General features: G+C 36.1%; 2 protein-coding genes and 2 long non-coding RNA genes across 6 annotated transcripts in view; 2 read left to right on the top strand and 2 right to left on the bottom strand.

Moving 5' to 3' along the window:
• LOC106163630 (uncharacterized) overlaps positions 1-6,615 on the bottom strand; it is a 32,419-nt gene extending 25,804 nt beyond the window's left edge. For all 3 annotated transcript variants that reach the window (XM_087010431.1, XM_087010430.1, XM_087010428.1), the window contains exons 1-8: positions 6,576-6,615; positions 5,653-5,841; positions 4,916-5,377; positions 4,489-4,592; positions 4,149-4,223; positions 3,296-3,427; positions 792-901; positions 33-114 (exon numbers count right to left, since the gene is read on the bottom strand). In XM_087010431.1, the coding sequence (XP_086866557.1) occupies positions 33-114; positions 792-901; positions 3,296-3,427; positions 4,149-4,223; positions 4,489-4,592; positions 4,916-5,377; positions 5,653-5,801 (1,114 nt within the window). In that variant the 5' untranslated portion in view covers positions 5,802-5,841; positions 6,576-6,615. The remainder of the gene's footprint in view (positions 1-32; positions 115-791; positions 902-3,295; positions 3,428-4,148; positions 4,224-4,488; positions 4,593-4,915; positions 5,378-5,652; positions 5,842-6,575) is intronic.
• On the top strand, positions 6,582-8,746 carry LOC106160441 (uncharacterized). The gene is made up of 3 exons (XR_001238128.2): positions 6,582-6,727; positions 7,185-7,238; positions 7,648-8,746. It is a non-coding gene; the product is annotated as an uncharacterized LOC106160441 (long non-coding RNA).
• A 3,621-nt stretch (positions 8,747-12,367) lies between these two features.
• LOC106160436 (coactosin-like protein) lies at positions 12,368-17,015 on the bottom strand. Its single transcript, XM_013537059.3, has 4 exons — positions 16,826-17,015; positions 16,571-16,653; positions 13,720-13,877; positions 12,368-13,323 (listed from the first exon to the last, which is right to left on the bottom strand). The coding sequence occupies exons 1-4, from the start codon at positions 16,900-16,902 to the stop codon at positions 13,210-13,212; spliced, it is 432 nt and encodes a 143-aa protein (XP_013392513.1). The 5' UTR covers positions 16,903-17,015; the 3' UTR covers positions 12,368-13,209.
• Positions 17,016-18,635: 1,620 nt separating this feature from the next.
• Positions 18,636-19,965, top strand: LOC106163642 (uncharacterized). Its single transcript, XR_001238461.3, has 3 exons — positions 18,636-18,858; positions 19,192-19,279; positions 19,539-19,965. It is a non-coding gene; the product is annotated as an uncharacterized LOC106163642 (long non-coding RNA).
• Positions 19,966-20,900: the final 935 nt, after the last annotated feature.

Raw genomic sequence — 20,900 nt, forward strand, 5'->3', positions numbered from 1 at the left:
GATATTCAGGTAAAGAAGTTAATAGTACTCACCTGGCCTAGACGACCTCCCATTTCCACTGTCTTGACCGTCACCATGAGGGTGCTTTCTCTGATATAAATGCCTCTTAGCACTCTGAAATAAGTATAAAAACAACATTAGACTTGGGTTCTTATAAATTCAGTTGAAAAACAGTGTGATATTACTTTTCCATTCTATTTCATGAGATACAAACGGCTAATATGTTTAAGAGAAAGGAAAATGAGTAACAAAATATATGTGCTGAAATAGCCACTCACTAAAACTACTTTTTCCAGACATGCTGAAAACTTTTCAGAATGGCCAGACATTTGGACCGGCAGTAATGAAAAATTTGCCGGACCGAATGGATTTTTGTCGGACCGAAAATCACCATTCGTTCGAGACAGATACTACCAGTAGGATTAGGTAGCTTACTTTGTTTGTGAATGTGATAGGTTTGAAACGGAGGGAAAAAAGCTTTTGGTTTTATACAATTTAATTAGTGAAGTATGTCGAATGATGACTGTAAATTCAAAATTGCGGTTCTTAAAACTTTTGTCCTTTGGACCGACCAAGTCCAATTATTTACTGGTCCAGACAAATTTTGCCAGTCATGACCGATTGGACCGACAGTTTCAGCATGCCTGATTTTTCTGATTTCATATAATAATCTTTAGGTTTACTACAAGGTCTTGTTGCCTTCATCTTAAAAGCTTTCAAAAGAATATTGTCCAACAGATGTCAGCAGTGTCAGAAAGCATAACCAAGACAAGCTGCACAGGTAGTCTCACCTCTCTCACAGCCTGCAGTTCATCCTCCGTGTCCATCTCACTGCCACTGCTCTGAGTGTCGATACCACTCCCTCTGTGCCTGGTATCTGCAGGGATGCCTTGGGAAGTAGCTGAAACAGAAAACAGTAAATACACTAAGTATACAATGCCTGGTGCCTAAAAGACCTAGTTGGGTACCACAATAGATAATACATTAGATACCAATAACAGCGGAAGAGGCACAACTGCAATGAAAATTTTTACGTTACAATATTCTTGGCAACAAATCTGTGTTAATGCTACCTTCAAATCAAAATTGCTTTTAAGTTAAAGTGTAACAGATTCAGTTATATCACAGGGTTTCTGATATTCTGCTGAGATAAACAAAAGGACTATAAAATGTCAAAAATATGTTATTCATTGCCATGAATCCTTTTTTTTTTCTGATATCCTGTTACAGGAACTGACAGTGAATTTCAAATCTATTCTGTGTTATCGTGTATTAAAGCAGACATGCTGAAAACTTTTCAAAATGGCCGGACATTAGGTCCAGCAATAATGAAAAATTTGCCGGTGTAACATGAAAATCTGACTCCCATGAAAATGTGACTCCCCAGTCAGATTTTCATTATGAAAATGTGACTCCCCAGTCAGATTTTCATAATGAAAATGTGACTCCCCGCATGAAAATTTGACTCCCCCTCCACAAAACTTCATACATCTTATATTATTTGAGTATTTGACTGTGATCTTGTAGTATGTAAAACGGATGATACGTTGGCACATTTTTTGTAGTTTGCAGTGAAAATTCAAATGAAAAAATAAGAAAAATAAAAATGTGCACATAATGAAAATCTGACTCCCCCGTGAAAATTTGACTCCCCCATCATAAAACTTTATAAATCTTGTTTTATTTTGGGTATATGTCTGTGATCTTGTAGTATGTAAATGGAGGATACATTGGCACATTTTTTGTAGTTTGAAGGTGAAAATTTTAATGAAAAATAAAGAAAATTAAAAATGTGCACAAAATGAAAATCTGACTCCCCCATGAAAATTTGACTCCCCCATCATAAAACTTTATAAATCTTATTTTATTTTGGGTATATGTCTGTGATCTTGTAGTAAGTAAAATAGTTGATACATTGGCACATTTTTTGTAGTTTGCAGTGAAAATTTTAATGAAAAAATAAGAAAATTAAAAATGTCCACTTAATCGCCTATTGTCTCCCCTATGAAAAAGTTATTTAATATTTGATGATCATTTCAACACCTTTTCTTTTAGGATACTTTATGAAAAATATATTGGAAATATTTAAAGGTTTGATGATAAAATAGTGAAAGCATGAAAAAGAAATCATGAAAATCTTTATTTTTACACCCATGAGATTTGGACTCCCATGGAGAAAAAGACCTATTTTATATTCAGTCACATACCACTGTTTTCCACATAGTTTGCATAGAGATGGATATTTTGTCATTATTTAAAAGTTTGATGCCATTTGGTGTTAGAAAACAAATCCTTAATTTTTCTTATTTTCATGTGTTTTATTCCTTTTTTTCTCTCAATTTTTTAACCATGTGCACATTTTCAATTTTCTTATTTTTTCATTAAAATTTTCACTGCAAACTACAAAAAATGTGCCAATGTATCATCCATTTTCCATACTACAAGATCACAGTCATATACTCAAAATAAGATTTATGAAGTTTTGTGGAGGGGGAGTCATATTTTCATGGGGGAGTCAGATTTTCATTATGTGCACATTTTTAATTTTCTCATTTTTTCATTAAAATTTTCACTGCAAACTACAAAAAATGTGCCAATGTATCAACCATTTTACATGCTACAGGATCGCAGTCATATACTATATTAATTAGAGATTAATAAATGTTTTTTGTAGGGAGTCAAATTTTCATGGGGGAGTCAGATTTTCATTATGTGCACATTTTTAATTTTCTCATTTTTTTATGAAAAATTTTCACTGCAAACTACAAAAAAATGTGCCAATGTATCAACCATTTTACATGCTACAGGATCACAGTCATATACTCAAAATAAAATAAGATTTATGAATGTTTTTTTTGGGGGGGGAGTCAAAATTTCATAGGGGCAGTCAGATTTTCATAATGAAAATCTGACTGGGGAGTCACATTTTCATAATGAAAATCTGACTGGGGAGTCACATTTTAGGGGAGTCAGATTTTCATGGTACACCGGACCTAATGGATTTTTCCCGGACCCAAAATCACCCTATCCGTTTGAGATGTATACTACAATTAGGTAGCTTACTTTGTTTGTGAATGTGATCGGTTTAAAATGGAAGGGAAAAACGCTTTGGGTTTTGTATAATTTTATTAGTGAAGTATGTCGAATGATTGCTGTAAATTCAAAGTTGTGGTTCTTAAAACTCCAGTCCAATATTTTACCGGTCCAGACAAATTTTGTCGGTCATGACCAATCGGACCGACAGTTTCAGCATGTCTGTTAAAGCTGCCTATTATATACTGTTGTCTCATCTCACCCTGCCCAGTAAAGATGTCCGACATCTGGCTTAATCTGGCTCTGCTTTCTGGTCCATCCTCCTCTCCGTCACCTCCCTCAGGGAGCCGCGGACTGGCACGCAGGAACATGGCATCTACTTTACCCCAAGACTCTACAATAGGAAAGATATGCAAGACTTAACATTATATGTCAATGCTAAGGGTAATGGCTGAAGGTTTTTGGTGAAACCTTAAACAATTTTCACTCTTTTTTAATACTTGAAATACTTTAACTTTTTTATTTAAGTAATTTTTGTTCTATTGATTTTCTGTCATGCAAATTTCTACCAAATACCAATACAATGTAAAGTTCTTCAGTTGAACAAAAATAGCTTTTATTGCCTGTCCTTATTTCCATCTAATCATATTCAATTAAATTTCAATTAGCCTGCACTAATGCCTCACAGATGGGTGAGATTGCTTTAAGTGAGGACCCATCTGCTCCTGTATACAAATTTCAGTTAAAAGCAAAAATTCAAAGAACTTTAAATTTGAACCCATCAACAATGCCCAAGTTAAGAATAAAACAAGAGGTCTAAAATATATTTACAAGTATATCACATTTTCATTTGACAGGCCAATCTGGTAATAATTAATAAGTAATGAAAAATTTAGTTTACATTCTCCACCTCGAACCCTATGATATGTGAGCACATTTCTTTCTTTGCTGCATTATGCATATCCACAGCTTCACATATTTTATGGCTCGGAGTTTATTTTAATTCTCTTTTCATACTCCCATAATTCTTGGTTTTTAACTTGCTACTGGAACATTTGTTTGAACTTTAACACTGAGTCAATAAAAAAACTGATAAGTATATGACATAAATTTACCTCTATTATCATCATTCTGATATTGAAGCATCTCTGGAAACTCCTCATCCATATGAATTATACCAGAGGAAAAGTCTGAAATGATATAGTAAGCCATCAATTAGAAGAAATCTGTGTGAAAAACTTCAAAACGTTTTACCAAAAATAAAATCTGTACAATGTCAAAGGACAAAACAAGCTCATTTTTAAAAAAATTATTTCATTATCCTATATTCAATTTTCTATAAGACAACATTAATGTCATAAATGACTCATTTTTGGCTGTGGATTTCCTTTAAATTTGAAAATGAAAATATCAATAGTGTACTTGAATATCAGAGATTTGGTAGAGCAAATATACCTGGTATTGCATCCAGAGACAGAATTCCTAGAGAAGACCTCACTGAAGTGTTCAGGTTCCCCAACAAGTCTGCAACATTTTGGACTTGGGAAAGATCTACTTTTCTGCAAACATAAGTAAAACATCAAATAAAGTATTTTTCTGTATAAATCTTAATCTGAAAACAACATAATTAGGTAAACATCATTTTTCTCAAGGAATCACATGAGTTGAAAATGTGTTTTCTTCCGGAGTGATTTAGGTTTTCATGATAACAATTGCAATAAAATATACTGGTACAAATATTACATGAATACTTAGCATGTGTCACTACTGACCAGTCTAACATCAAACTGTGGCTTCTGGGCCTCACAATGTACGTACAGTAACAGACTCAGTCACTGGTTAAACTGTCAAGTAAGGAAACCATGTTCAAAACCTAAGTTACCTGCTACCAGTATCACCATCTTCCAATACTTCAGAATTTGACTGGGCCCTTTCTTGCTCAATTGGTTCCTGGCTGCTCCTTTTGGCCTCCTGGTGGCCATTCTGTAAACTATACTCCCACTTTTCATGGTCGTCTTTTGGTTGGCTCTGATTATTATCACGGGGACCATGGTTATGCAAGCCTGTTGTTCTCCCATCGTCACCCAAACTGTTTCTTTGGTCCCACTTCTGAAGACCTCTTTGGCTTATCTCATTCCCTCTAGCTTGAACACTATCAGTGCCCAAGACACTGTTTTTGGCACCTCCAGGCTGGTTCTGTGTGGTAGAATCGCCCTTTTCAAGGCTACTGGCTGAGAACTTAATGAGATCTACATTACCCTGGGAGGATAATTGGAACATTGGAGACACGTTGGGTTCGGAGACCTCTAAGAAGGATCCTTGCATGTTATTCGGCAGAGTAGTTCTGGAGAGAAAATGATAATAAAATGAAATACATTGAAAATTCACAACTGAGTGAGAGAATGAAAGAGAATGAATGTGTGAGAGAGAGAGAGAGAGAGAGAGAGAGAGAGAGAGAGAGAGAGAGAGAGAGAGAGAGAGAGAGAGAGAGAGAGAGAGAGAGAGAGAGAGAGAGAGAGAGATTGCCTTGATAGCTCAGGTGACAGTGTATTATCTCAAACAAAACTATGCAAAATACATCCACTTTTTACACTTTTCCTAATTGGACATTAAACCTACTTGACTGGTCTTTCATTCCTGGCCACAGTGGAGGCCGCCAGAGGTGGAGGTGTACAATACAGGGTCCTTTCATCAATAGTACTCTTACGCCCATCCTCTGCCACTAGGGTCACCTCTGTATCAAACTCAGGACTTAGCTGACCTGCCATGGCTTAGAGTGCATGGAGTTCATGAAACAATACAATCATTCTGAAAATAAAAATAAAAATAATTACTGTACAAACTGCAATGGAGACAAGTCACCACACATGCTCAGTTGAATATCATGTGCGTCTTTACTACGGAACAATATCACTTGAGGTTGGGCAGATGTTAATTTATGTTTAAAATTTATCATGGTGTTAATTTATCTTTGATTTGTCCTCTCTTTTTATCAACAATACAACAATATCAGGTGCAGGCTTGCAGTCACAGGTAAGGACTTCAAAGATTTTTGTCTTTAAGTGATGTGGTGATATCTGCATTCACGTGTACTATTAAGGTATGCCGAAATTCAAGTGTGGATCTGGAGCAAATGACGGGCCTACTTCTGCATATTCCCATGCATCATATGCCCCATTTCCAGATCTACAATTAACATTCTCCCGTCTCCCACACAAAATTTAATCTACTATCAATTTAAATCATATCACAATGACATTAATATTACATTCTACACTAAACAGTCCAATCACACCGATCACAATGCACTAAAAACAAAATGAAGTAAATTGTAAACAGTTGGTCTCATTCAAAATATCAAACGTCAGTCGTCACCAATCACAACGATGTTTTATCCCTTACCACTCTGCTGTGGCCGATATATTTCAGTATTCAACATTACAAGATTGCTCTTAATGTTCCTTTAACACTCAAAGTGAATCCCACATTTGCCATTTTTCTATATCGACACAGCTTTTCATTTATTTTTCAAGACTACTCACGTTCGAAAGTCCGCCATTGCATATTCGTTGTACGAAGTGGAATTTTTTAAAGAATTTGATTGGCTGAATAAAAGGACTAGGGGTGAAGGTCATTCAAAGTGAAAACCCATCATTTCTCACACAAAAGTATGAAATCGATTGTGAAAAGTATGGTAAGCACAGCTAGCTATTTTATTTTTTCTTTTAGATTCACGCAAGTCTACAATTGTTTAAAGTTCATCACAGTTATGCCTTTCTTACAAATGACCATCGGCATCGGTTATAAACTGAGAGTTGAGTCGTCATGAAACAACTTTGGAGTAACCCTTGGAGTAACCCCCCCCCCCCCCCCCCCCCCCCCCCCACCCACACACACACACACACACACACAACCACAGACGCGATGTTCGGATAGTAAGTAGGTTGAACCCTCCTTAACCCTCAAAGTATGTTCCTTCAATATCATCCTGTCGATAGATCCAAGGCAATTTATAAACACTTACATGTATAATACTCCCCCTTTCCTGGCTTTTAGCATTTTCACTTTGTGAGCTTGAAAATTTCTTTCTCATTTTTTTCGACTCTAGCCGTCTTTTCTTATTTGATAATTTTAATATTATGCTTATGCAGGTGATATTTGCTTTTGGAATATATGCAGGGATCTTCGTAGACCAAAGATACCAGGTAGGTTTAATTTAATAGATGCATGATGAAAAGGTGGTTTATTGGCACTTTTGCAGTAATCCCCTCACCATGTAAGGCTGCGTTCACATGAAAAATCTATTTGCGGTATCTTGTGATCACAGTCTGTGCCCTGAATACCTACTGTATAATTTCTGGATGAATGATTCATTGAAAGAAAAAAACAAGGTGTTGCCAGCCAACCCAGCTTACCGTAATTTTATTTATTTATTTTTTTAAGTGTACTTCTTTCTCTTAGCTTTGGAAATGTGTTGATTGGTTTCAGAGTGATGTAGATGGTAACATACATGTACACAAATATTCAACATATGGTTCACTACTATGGACAGTTTACTTTGATTTTAATGATCAGATTTATTTATTTAAATTAATTTCTTTTTTTTTTTTTCAGATTCCACGTGTTCCAGATCCTTCACAGATGGCAGAAATGATCCAGGCTAAATTTAGCCAATATCAGAAAAAGTTGAAAAACGATGAAGATGAAGGCAAATGACTCTATCCAAAATGGAATAAATTTATTCAGACTGGGAATCACTGTTTTCCTGTTTTTTTTTCTTAAATTTAAGGGAATGGTTATTAGGAGAATAAGATAGAATGTTTACTTCTGAGATGTTAATTCTATGATGAGAGTTTTGGCTCCATAGAACAGCTGATCAAGCATCTCTCTTTTAACTTATTTATTGATCCTTTGCTTGCTGTCTGAACTTTTAACTGTCAACATACGACGTGATCTTTAACTGCAGGATAATGAAGGAAGAATTTAATTATCTTTCAAGCCATGTATGAAATTATGTTTAGACCACGGTGGAAGTGAAGAAAAAAAGACTCGGACGTGGTGTAACTCGGATAACGACGTTTTATCCTGCTAATGGACCCGTGGTCTAAATAACACGTGTATAACGCACTCTTGTATGCCACATAACCCTCGCTGACTCGGGGTCTATCTATTACTTAAAGTATGTGATGAAGGACCACGCCTTTGTCCACTGACATGTAATTCTTCTACATAACATACCTCAGGGTTAAACATCTGCTGGATCATGGGGACCTTACTTGACTTGTTGGTGTTGCAGGATAAAGGAATTAATTCCTAGTCTGCTGCTGATAAACTCACAAGCAGCAGTTTCATAATGTACTACAAGTTAATCCTGTGTCTCACAAACAGGTCCCTTGAATGTGTTGCAGTGATAGAAAGACACTGGCATCTTTTTAAGGTTAAAGATGTCATTTGAAGGAAGAAAAACTTTTTGAGAGAGTGTGAAACCAGTAATTTATGATTACGAAGTGTAGCTTACGTAACTTGATATCATTATTGTGTTATTGTTGTTTTGTCCACAAAGAAACTTTGACACTAAAGCAGGTAATACTTGCACTCAGTGATAGTTATAGATCACTTGCTAACTTTCTTAATTCGGACTAGAAAGACTTTTTCGTTGTCTAAATTTTTTTTAAAATTTAAACTGAAATAAAAAAGAATATATGCTACATTACATGTAGTATGTGTTAATGGAAATAGACCAGTGATAAATTTGTGTCAACAAATATTGAATAACCAAAAAAAAAACTTTATTTAAAAACAACAGTACAGTAATGCTTTTTATGCATTGAATTTATCATTTTTTATGTGCTCATAAGTCCATGTCCTCCATTGTAGAAATTCCTCTGTACCTTCATCCAATACTACCCAGCACTGCCAATCACTGTCAGTTGTCAATTTTCAACCCAGTATGTTATGCTTGCTTTTAGTTGTGACAGATGTGACATGTATTCTTGTATATTTTATTTCATCACATTCATCTCGTCTGTCACAATTAGTTCAGAACTTGACTGAGGCTAGGTTTAAATAAGCTCTCTCTCTCTCTCTCTCTCTCTCAACAAGTAAATTACTGGGGTATTATCTGATAATCTGTAGCAAAAGAAAATCAATATAAGAAAGATGATCTATAGATCACCTACTAAACAGATGGGAAATCATGCCCTCACTTATGACATGTTCATGCTGGTTATGATTATTTTCAATCTATATAAATTTCAGTGAGAATATCACAGCCATAATATTGGTGTGAAAACCCACTCAGTGTAAATGTAATGATGGATACAATATTCATTGCTACAAATCATGAAGAGTTTGAACTGGTCTACCAAATATCTTCACTTGTGATAATAATGCTTAGCCTGTACTTACTATATTTTTATATTTTTATACTCTATTTTTTATACACCATCTAAGCACTGGCGAGTACACATGAACTTTGGGAAGATTGGTGAAAAAATTTTTAATTACAGAAAGCAAAGTAAGATAATGAGTCAAACATACAAACCAGAAGTCTGTTATTCATACAGGCACACAGATACTTTATTAATGTAAATCTTGAACTTTGTATGACTTTTAGCTGAATCAATAACCACAAATGCTAGCAGGACAGAGGTAAATGCATTGTATCACATAATCACTAATAAAACCACAACAGAAGACAGCTGTCAACAGTGTAAGCACTGTGTGAATTTTGAAAAATAAGTCCCAGATGTACATGTATCTGCAGCGTTAACATATATTTTGAATAAAAAATATCAATTATTGCAGAAACCACAGAGAATTAGCAATGAACTTCTCCATTCTGCATATGTACCCGGTACTTGCCTGTCAGGTTACTATAGTTTCCAGGATTATAAAATTGAAAATTTTCTGGATTTTGTCTGTCATTTTCCTCAAACATTGTCATATCTTTGTCTATCACTTGCTTTATCCTCAAACACATTCCTTATGAGTGTCAAAATATCCCCACTTTCAAAACCATTTGTAGTCAAAATATTTTCCTCATTCATGTAATGACTTCTGAAGATCAGGCTGATGCTTTACTTATCATGTGGTCTTTAGCCACTTGCAATGGAGGACTTCCAAGATGACCGATGTAACACCACAACCACCCACTTAAAGCTTTTTTAAAACAAAAAGTTGTTAAAACAACTTCTGGCTATATTGGCAATATAAACTAAAAATGTATAATGTTGGCTTGCAATGGTCAACTTATTTGGAGCAATTTCCCATGACATCAAAGTCCAGTATAGAAGGGATTAATTCAAACTGAAAATTTTTATGCTGACAATAGCTGAGCATCTTTAGCATACGTCAACCTGTTTTGGGGCAATTTCTCATGAACCCATAGGCCAGTTCAGACAGAACTTATTTAGACTGAATATCAATATACATTCTATGAACAGACAACCTGAAAATACAAAATTTCCATTCCCTTCCCCTTGATGGTAACTTTTCCCCACCCAGCATAAGGGACTAATGGTGACTTATTCTGGCCCAGCTTACATTTCCTGTAAATTACTGTACACTCTGGGGTCAGGGTACCAATGAAAACTTATCCCTGTCTAGCTGGCATTCATTCTCTCTTTTCATACAAAGGCAATGGCATGCATGTGTATGTGTGTAATATGTAGACAACAAGGGGAGATTTCCTGTCAGATTCTGAAATGCCTGATACATTTCTCTATGTTGCCTGATGATACGAGTTTGACCTACTTCATCATCCAAAATAACTCATGTCTGAACATGGCTTAACCTTGAACTGGGGTGAGAACAACATAATAGATATATTTCTTATTATCAACTCTTGCAAGATTTCATCCCACACATGAGGTGCTATTTATGTAACAGGTATGCCTTAGGCTCATGAAGGTCATAACTTAGATTATGTGTCAAAGAAGTGACACATTTTTGCATATAATACCCATACATAACCATCAAAAAGATACTTGTATTAAATTATTCACAACCCCTTGTCATAAGAGAGAGAGAGAGAATTTCACACATTGGTATTATATGTACATGTATATTACACTTTTATGTTTGTATTATCAGAATTATCATTGAAGGGGGCAAATTCAAAATTTCTGACATTTTGAACATGATAGAAGTGTCTGTTGTGGGCGGAGGAGAGACTGCCAAAAGGCATCTCCTAGATTCAGTTTTTAGCAGCTATGAATCATAAATTTAACATGACAATGACTTTTACATGTACAAATCAACAAGACTTGGCATAATGTTTCAACTATGTATTTCTCCTTCTGAACAATGAACGAATCACCATCTTACAAAAACATTGTAAGCAATATTCTTGATACCACACAATACAATTAAAATTCAAATTATTGGTCCCATTTAGTATCATGATTCAAGTATTTGCAAAAGACGCTGTTAAAGATAATTTATACAAGAAGTAGTTAAGGCCTCTAGGACTGAGAATGGGAGCATGCTGTGTTTGGAGATCTGTTTTATGCAATGTTACACCACAAGTCAGCAAGGTGTCTGTGCTATCGAGGATACACGAAGCACCAATGGCTATAAGATTCACCTCCAATTAATGCTAAAGAAAGGTGTATCAGACTTACATGTATACTACTGCAGATGTCGAGAAAAAAATAATACAGGCACAAGACAAAACTCCCACTCATGAATGACATGCTTGTATGTGAGATAATTATTACCACATCTGTATCTTTCTTCTTCAACATCAGCCACGGTATAAATAAATGTAACCACAGTTAGGATAAACTTAAAGTTTGATATACACTTAAATGTACAGGGACGAAAGTAAACAGTCTTGTATTGTAAAGTTGTGGCTATAATCAAATAACAACAAAAAATGAGTAATATCTTAATAACAAGCAAAATTGCACCTCATATTTCACAATCATAATTATCTTCACCAATTAACACAATGCAAATAAATCTAAATATTTCTTTCAAAAAGGAAAAAATATTCAATACATTGTCCATAAATCAACCATATGAGACTTGCACCGCATCAATACTAGTCTTAAGTTAACAAAACAACTAAATTAAAAGAGCTGTTGCTTAGTAACCAAGGCCAGAGATCTCCGTTGCTTGTGCTGTAAGCTTGAGTTAAAAAAACAGTTGTCCTCTTCATTTGACAAAAAAAGATAATAATCTTAACATTTACAGGAATGTGTGGCTTTTATAAAAGAATTAAATTGGCATAGAAAAAAAAAGAAAATAAATTTGTTCTTCCCATGTTCATGCTTCAGTCAAATACATAAGGAACTTTATAGTGCCTGTCTTTCTGATGACTGTAACAATTCTTTGCCATGTACGGCATTCAAACCACCAGATGACATAAATCTGTCATTTGTGGCCAAACCCGCCAGGATGTGACCTAGAAGTGTGAATAACGCTCCTTTATGTGGCTTTAGCTAATAATGTGTGCATCTGTGATTAAATGGCAACACTAAAGAAAGAGAAAGCCGGCATTAAAAATGTATGTGTACTACATTTTTAAGCAAGCAAATACTGAAACTCTGTCCCTTTTTTATCACTCAATCTCTTGTTCTTAAGTACTTTAACAAGCAATTTCTCCAGCTGACTTGGCAAGCTTATAGGCAAAAATTCTTCATTTTCATATCAAAAACTACTACAATTGGCCCAGTGTTACCCCCAAAGCATTGGTCCAGTTTAAGATACTGTCCCAATGATGATATTTCTTCACAATTTAGCCCAATTACTCTCCTCAGAACATTTCCCTTCCTCACAAGGTAGTTTCATTGATGAGAATATTGCAATTAATGAAAGTTATTTTCACTAAACTGACTACATGATTGATCTCACAAGATGTTACATGTTCTCTGAATTTTTTGAAGAATCACGTCCCACAAAATTTCCAACATGGCTGCAAATACTGATTCTAATACTCATTACATGCTTAAGGAGTCCTGATGAAGCCGTCTAAATCACAGTTAGGCTGGCACTGTTGGTTTTTGTTGTCAAATGAAGAGGACTTGGCCGAATCCTTGGGTTTCAGCAAGTGGCTTGTATCATACCACAGTAGTTTCTTCCTGACATGACAGAGTCATATATATATATAATATATTCACATAAGATTTGGGATGAAAATTTCAATAATTCAGTCTTGATTGTCAGTCAATTCTATCCCCTCACTCCTGTACCATAGTTGGCACCACCTGCCTTTATGCACGCCTCTCGTAATTCCTCCTCATCAAGTTCATGAGCCTCGTGTGGCATAAGTTCTATTGCAAAATTCTGAAATAATAAACGAAATTATGTTCAAATATTGTAGAAAATAGTTCTGAGATTTATTTAAACATCCCAAATAATACAGTTTGAAAAGTTCAAAATTAACACAGAACTTTTTACAAGTAATGTTTTTATAACATGAGTATTATTGCATTTATCCACTGCACCTGTCGTCAAAAGTCCTTAAGTTTAAATACTTCAAATTCTACCTTTTTACTTCATTATAAAAAGCAGTCTTTCACATGTTGTATATAAATGAGGATGTCGATATACATGCAAGGGGGGTGGGGGGGGGGGGGGGGGGGTGGAACCTGCTGGCAATAAAAACATTTTGCCTTCCTGGATCTGCCTGTGCTGTACCAGATTTAAAAAAATCTTTTTTCTACTGGTATTCATACTTACTTGTATAACTTCCTTAATGACAGCCTTGTCTGTGCTCATTTTGGCCTTCTTTAGGGCTCCGACATTTGGCCCCACCCATGCCACCAGGACAAACTTGGCCCTCCTGCTCAGTTCATCCCCAGTGTATATACGGACGTAACCAAATAGACGCTCATCATCTGGAAAAACAGAGAATATTATGTTGAATTCTACAAAATTACTAAATGTTAATGCATGCTATGGGGCCCTCTGCTAATAATGTAAATGCATATATTCTAAACTTGCTGTTTGCTTCTACATAATAGTATTATGTCTAAAATCATTATGTACTGGACAAATATATAATCCATTACACTGTATTGAATACTTTACTGATGTTTGTTGTTTCCAACTACTTTGCATAATTTGTACTGTATTAATGTACTGTATCATACTGTACTGTACTACTTAGCTTTGTATTTACTTATTTATCATGAAAATATCATTAATAATTATTTTTCTATTTATAATATGATTGGACCTCAAAGTTGAAAGTTTTATATTAAAAGCTTTTAAAATAAGAGGATTACAATATAATAATAATAATAATAATTCAAATTAAAAACTAGTGACTGCTTTCCCATTTTTGTTCAAAACCTACACTTTCCTTAAAAATGTGTTTTGGTATGAGTTATGAACTGTAACACAGTACAGTTACCTGGAACTTCCAGCTGGTTGCAGACAGCTTTATCACTGCTTGGCAAATCAGTTAAGTTTATTTATTACCTGTATAATGATGGCATGTGCTCCAGCTTTAAACAATTTAAATCAATGTCAATGCACCTTTAGAGACTACACATGTACCTGCACTGATTGTTACATATTATTAATAACTGACTAGACAGTCTACATGTGCCACTTAATGACAAAGCAAGTGGGACTTGGTTTCTTGAAAAGAAAGGACATTGATAATACTCTGCCCTATCTCATTTAACCTGTTTCTACATACAGTGACATTCATAGTCACCAAAGACATTCAAACAGTTATGCAACATGTTTTATGGCTTCCTCTTTACGGTATATCAAACTAGGCTTGTTTGATAACCTTTGTGAGTTAAGTCACCCTACTAGTGCACATCAGCTACAAGATTCTTTTCAGCAAGTTAATAAACACAGTATGAAAAAAAAAATAAAATTATAATTTCGTGGTTATCAACATTTCATTGATTTTTCACTGTTATATTCAGTAAACAAAGGTTCTGGTATGCTATTCTATTTCTGCTATGTGAGGTCGTGTGTGTGTGTGTGTGCGTGTGTATGTGTGTGCGCGTGTGTGTAAGAGAGAGAGAGAGAGAGAGAAAAGAGAGAGAGGTTCAAACATGCCCAACAACCAGCAGGCTAGCAATACAAGCTTCATGCATCTTAATTGTATTATCAAATGAGTGGAGTATGAAAATGTGAAAGGATATGGGTAAATTGATTATATAGGCCTGCCCTTTGGACTAATAATTACAGATTTTTATCTGCACAGTGGGTAGAATGTCTTCATTGTCAGCTACACAATGACAGAATAGATAGAGATATTGGTCAATTGACAGGAGATGACATCTTCAGTTTCAAAGTACACACACTAAATCATACGCCCTGTTTAACAGCTGTTACATTCTATATTTTACCTTCTACCATTAGCTAGTTATATTTGGCACAAATGCCTCAAAGAACAGGGTGAAAATTCTCTTACCTGTGTAGCCAACCGAACAGGTGCTCAGCCTCATTTTAACAATAAGAACCTTGATTTTTTTTTCTCATTTTTCATATTTTAGTGGTTACATTACAAACAATGCATGTGCTTGCTTTGTTTATATATATAAGGCTATAGACAGTATGTGTCCCATGTGCAATATCTTTTAATAAAATCAATTTTGTTACAAAAAGTGTAACTGTGAACAATTTGTAACAATACTGTTTCAAGTCTTTCAGGCTGTACTCTGTAACACAAAATTGATGTCATACTAGTTCATGCCATGACCATAATAACTGAATCTTTTTTCACAAAGGTCGTGCAAAGTTTTGGCTAACACTGAACACAGGGGCGGATTTAGGCCGTCTTCTGGGTCTTCCAGAAGACGGTCAGATTTTCAAGTTTACATTGGCGGGTATCTAATGTTTTCTGTCGGAAGACGGTCAAAATAGAGGATGGATCAACAAAGATAGTTTAGAAGACTGTTAGAAAATATCTTTGGATCCGCCCCTGGAACAGGTGTCTAAGTGTGACTGGGCTGGGCTCACCCACTAACAAGTAAATTGTAGCCAAGTGATAATTTTGTTAAATAAATTGAAAAACATTTTAATTTCTTCCCTTGAATAATTACCCATAATCTGATTCCAAATTTTGATTCAAGTGCACTGATATAGCAATGTGATCAAAAAACTCTTTCTTTATCTTAATCACATCTCCAACCTACATGTACTGTAGTATTGTTCTGATTAAAATTACAAGTATGCCTACTGGTTATAATCGTGCAGACAGGCTGAAAACAATACCAATTAACACACCCACGACCCTATGACAAACATTGTCCAAATATAGCTTGCACTTCACCCTTACTCATGGATTAGCATTTAAAACACGAACCAGCAATTACTATATATTAATTGGCACCAGTATAAAGTTTTGTCTTCTCTTGTTTCCTCTCATAAGGAATTACCTTAGCAACTGTCCAATAACATGGTCATAATAAATCACAACCACTTGTTGGTGAGAGGGGCTGTGGAGCTATATAAAACCATTTCATTGTGATTCTATGTTATCAGCTACAAAGGGGAGAAATACCATATTTGGTGATATTGACAAAGTGACGTCATACTCGCTAGTCCTGTCTCACCCTCTTACCTGAAAATTTGGACTTAAATTCCGCATAATCCGTGCCCGTAGAATCAAGAACTATTTCTGGTCCGTTGAATTTAAATACTGCCCTGGGAATATGATAAATAAAAATATTTAATGAAAAGCATTTTAATAAATAATTCACTTATTTGTTACTTCTGATTGAAACTCAAAGTGGGTGTATCCAAATTTACTAACATAGCTAAGACAATGCAGCAACAGTTTAAATGTCTTACAAATTAACTAAATCGTCAAACTCACCAGTTGGTATCTGTGCTGTCACTTCGGACTTCTTCATATACAGCATAGATATCATTCTTATTCATTGTCGTGGACATCTTGACAGATTTTCGGGCGAAAAAAGCGAGCTTAAAATGCCGGTGTCACGTTAGCTGTACTGTGCTGGAAGGTCAAAGGTGAAACTTATGAGTCACGTGACAGGAATGAGTAGTAGGGCTCTTTGGAAACTGGTGGAGACTTGTGCTCTACTTCGTTTCTTATCATATCAAGTTAACAACAGGAGCTGATATAGCATATTATAAATACACTATCAAAAGGTCATGCCATTTTATGTTTTAAGCCTTAACTGAATGGGGTCCGTGTCAACAAATCATGTCTAAAGTTTCAATGCCTTCAGTAACGCATTGTCTTAAACATGACACGTGAACTGGAAAAGAAACTGGTCCATTGTGATGCGAAAACACAGTCACACATGCTGTCCGTGCAACTGTTTCGATAACTTCCTGGAAGGATTTTTACGTGTAATGTCCGTCTAAGGTTCTAATTCTAAATCATCATTCCAAGTCAAAAGGGTGTGGATGGCCGGATGCAATGAACACACCTAACGCATTCAGCACAATTGCCATGCCTTTAGCCCGTAAAGATGATACTTGTTAACCATATTCCAGTCATTATATGTTACAGAAAATCGGGTTCGTGTGCTGAAAAAAAGTTTGGGGAAGGGCCAGCTGCCGAAATCCTACAGTGCATGCAAGCAGGTTATTTTTGCCGGTTTTTGGTAGTCTATCCAGATGTTGACTGAAGGAAAAGCACGTCTGATCAACTGGTTACCAAAAAGCTTTCCTCCCCCCCCCCCCCCCCCCCCCCCCCACACACACACACACGCAACCCACTCACTCGTTATAGCGAAAAATGGTAAATAAGGAAGAAAGTCCACCCCCGGTTTACAATATTGCAACGTGTAGGCCTAAATGCGTTAATTCTTTTTAAAAATCCAACCAAGATTTGCCCTACTGCAAATTTTCACTGCCCCCGTGAAAAATATATATGCCTCAACTATGCAGTATACTGTACATACTTAAATAATAACATCCGTGTGAAAGTAGAAAAAAAATTGGATTTATATGTTTACACCATGCTAACATATTAGAAATGAAAACGCAATTCAAATCATAAAATTATCAAACACTTCACAATATAACATTTGCTTTCGATGTGTCACATTTAAAAAGTGGATATTGCAAAGACTATCATGATAAAATGTTTAGATATCTAAATCGCAATAAGAATATGTGACCTGGTGTCTAGCCAAGAAATAAAACTGCAGAATATTGCCTCAATAAGGCACAGAAAGTAATTTTTGACGCCTAAAAAGATATAAGCACATATCTCTATCTGTCTAAGTACAAAGACCCAAAATTTACTCCAGCTATCAGCTGCAGCGTGTAGCACATACCAGGACATGTGTGTTGAGTGTAATGCCACAGATACGAAAAAAAACCCGAGTTGCCCGCTCAGGTCGAGTTTGGCCTCTCTTTCATATCGGGCATTTCACTCTTCTGCATCAAAATATTTTGAAATATTGACAACGTTTAAATAACCCTGCTACTATGTAAGGGAGTTGAAAATACGGGAGCCTCAGTGTTTGACACCACCTGAATAGGTTAAATTTTGATTGGTCCAAACAGTTCGAAACGAACTTGTGACAGGTATACCACTCCCACCCCAATCCCACACACACACACACACACACACACACACACACACACACACACACACCGTAACGTAATTAAATGTTAGAATCAGTTTCGGTGTTTCACCATAGCTATGTGTAACAGGTTGCATCACACCTCACTACAGCGGTAGAACTGCAGCCTGTATTTAGTTAACGTGAATATATCCCATTTTTCTAAAATTTAACGGGAAACCGTGTAATATATCACGATTATAGTATTCAATCACGCACACAGCATTTGCTGTGTATATAATACGTACGGAGCGTAGACAAGCCCATAACTACAGTTCTAGCTGCTGCAAAAACTGATATTTGTGAGGTGAGTCGGTTTTATTTTTTGATTTCGCTTTTTGCTTCGTCTCGGAGCTCGATTTTTTCTTGGCCACTGACGTAAATGTAAGGCAATGTTTTTACCTATTAAAATGTATTCTTAACAATGGCAACACTCACAATTTACTAATAGACGTTATAACTTTTTCTTTCGTTTAATTTTCACACGACTTTGGTACGTACCGGTCTTTCTGCGGCTGTCTATAAAATAGCCATTTAAGGCAGTTATAGAATGAATACTTTTTATTCCTGAATGCATCGTCTCAATAGTCCTTATAGTGCCATCATCAAGTGCGATCTTTTTTTTAATGTTTTGTTTCAGATATTCTTGTGACGAGATGTATCTCAGAGTAGTGTTAGTGTCCGCAATGCTGGTGGTCACGTACATCGCTGGCACGGGCGCAACTGACGTAAGTTTTTGCTCGAAAAAAAAAAGCAGCTTTCGAAAAAGTAATTCGGAGAACTGCTTTTGGTCTAAATGCAGCACAAGTACGCGCTTGATTTCAACACCGTTTCGTTAATTCCCCTAAAACACTTCAGTTAAACCTCCAGTACGTTGAGTGGCGGGTCAAATATGAGAGTGCGAATGATATGAGAATGTTCCCAATAATAATAATAATAATAATAATAATAATAATAATAATAATATAGCCCAATTTATATATACAGGTGGCTCCCAAACACCCTCCTAGATGCTACTGGATCTGTCAAACTCACCCTGTTGGGGACCCGCTGGTCTGTGACCGCTGCTACAGCCAGGTGGGCACCTGTGTGTCCTTCGGCTACCCGAAATGCTGGGTGTATGGACGCAATTGCGCCAGAAGCAACTGGTACGCCATCAAGTGCTGCCGTCGTCACTATTGTAGTTAAAAAAGTACTGTTGGCTTGACCACGACCGTGTAGAGGTCGCTACATATTGCCTTTTAAACGTTAACGTGTATTGATTTGATGATTACTGCTTAGGCTGAAACTATGGCAATTAAAGGCCTTGAAAATAGTATCAATACATTTCAGCCGTTTTCAAAGAAACAAGACAAAGAATTTTTGATTCATTTATAACTCGTGCTATAGACAATAAAATTTCGATTATTTCTGGTTTATATCGATATTCGTTTAGTTCTTGATGTTCTTTGGCATGTGTGAAGTCAAATTACAAGGTTAATACTTAATATGGAATTTTTTTTATTACTGTTAGTTTTGAGTGCAGATTAAATTTTTTTGGCTTTATTCATCCAAATAGTATGTCATTGAGCGATAAAAATATCCAGTCTTCTATTGTGATATATTTTGGTTAATAATATCAAATCTGACATAAGATGTCATTCAAAAGAAAAGAACACCCGCAGAAAAAAAAACACACCAACACTTTGATGTCAGTATTAACTTCAAGCTAAGATATTAAAGAAAATGATAGCCTATATGACAGTGATATGCTACACAGGCAAAGAACACCTTACAGTAAATCATGAAAAGTAATCAATAGCGGACATGACCTCCAGCAGCCGCTTGCAGCGCCCTCACCCTACATAGCATACCCTGTGACAAGTTTCTCAGAGTTGGGATGGGGATATCATTCCACGCAGTGATATTTGCCTTTCGTGGTTCATCACATGATGACCATAGCTATTAACTCTGCGAGTTACTTCCGCCCACAGATTTTCAATTGGGTTCATATCTGGGGAGTTTGCAGGCCAGGGCAGTTACTGAACCCCTTGTTTTTTAAGAAAAGCAGTGATTCTGCGAGCTCGATGTTGGGGGTGCGTAATCGTCTTGGTACACAGAGTTGTTCCTGAAGATGGCTCTTACAAAGGGAAGTAATGTTTGCTGTAGAATGTCTCTGTGGGGACCCTGGTTGAGGTTGCCTTCTAGAAAAACCAACTGGTTCTGGGCACTGGCATGAAATGCTCCCCAAACAGAGACGCCACCACTCCCTGCTTGCACCCCAGGCAGTACACGATCATCGTTACATGCCTCTCGCACACGCTGGCTGATATGGATTCGACCGCCAACCCTTAAAACTCATCGCTCATC

The sequence above is a fragment of the Lingula anatina genome, chromosome 4, assembly GCF_051362555.1.
Source record: "Lingula anatina isolate TDL-2025a chromosome 4, LinAna3.0, whole genome shotgun sequence".
NCBI lineage: Eukaryota > Metazoa > Brachiopoda > Lingulata > Lingulida > Lingulidae > Lingula > Lingula anatina.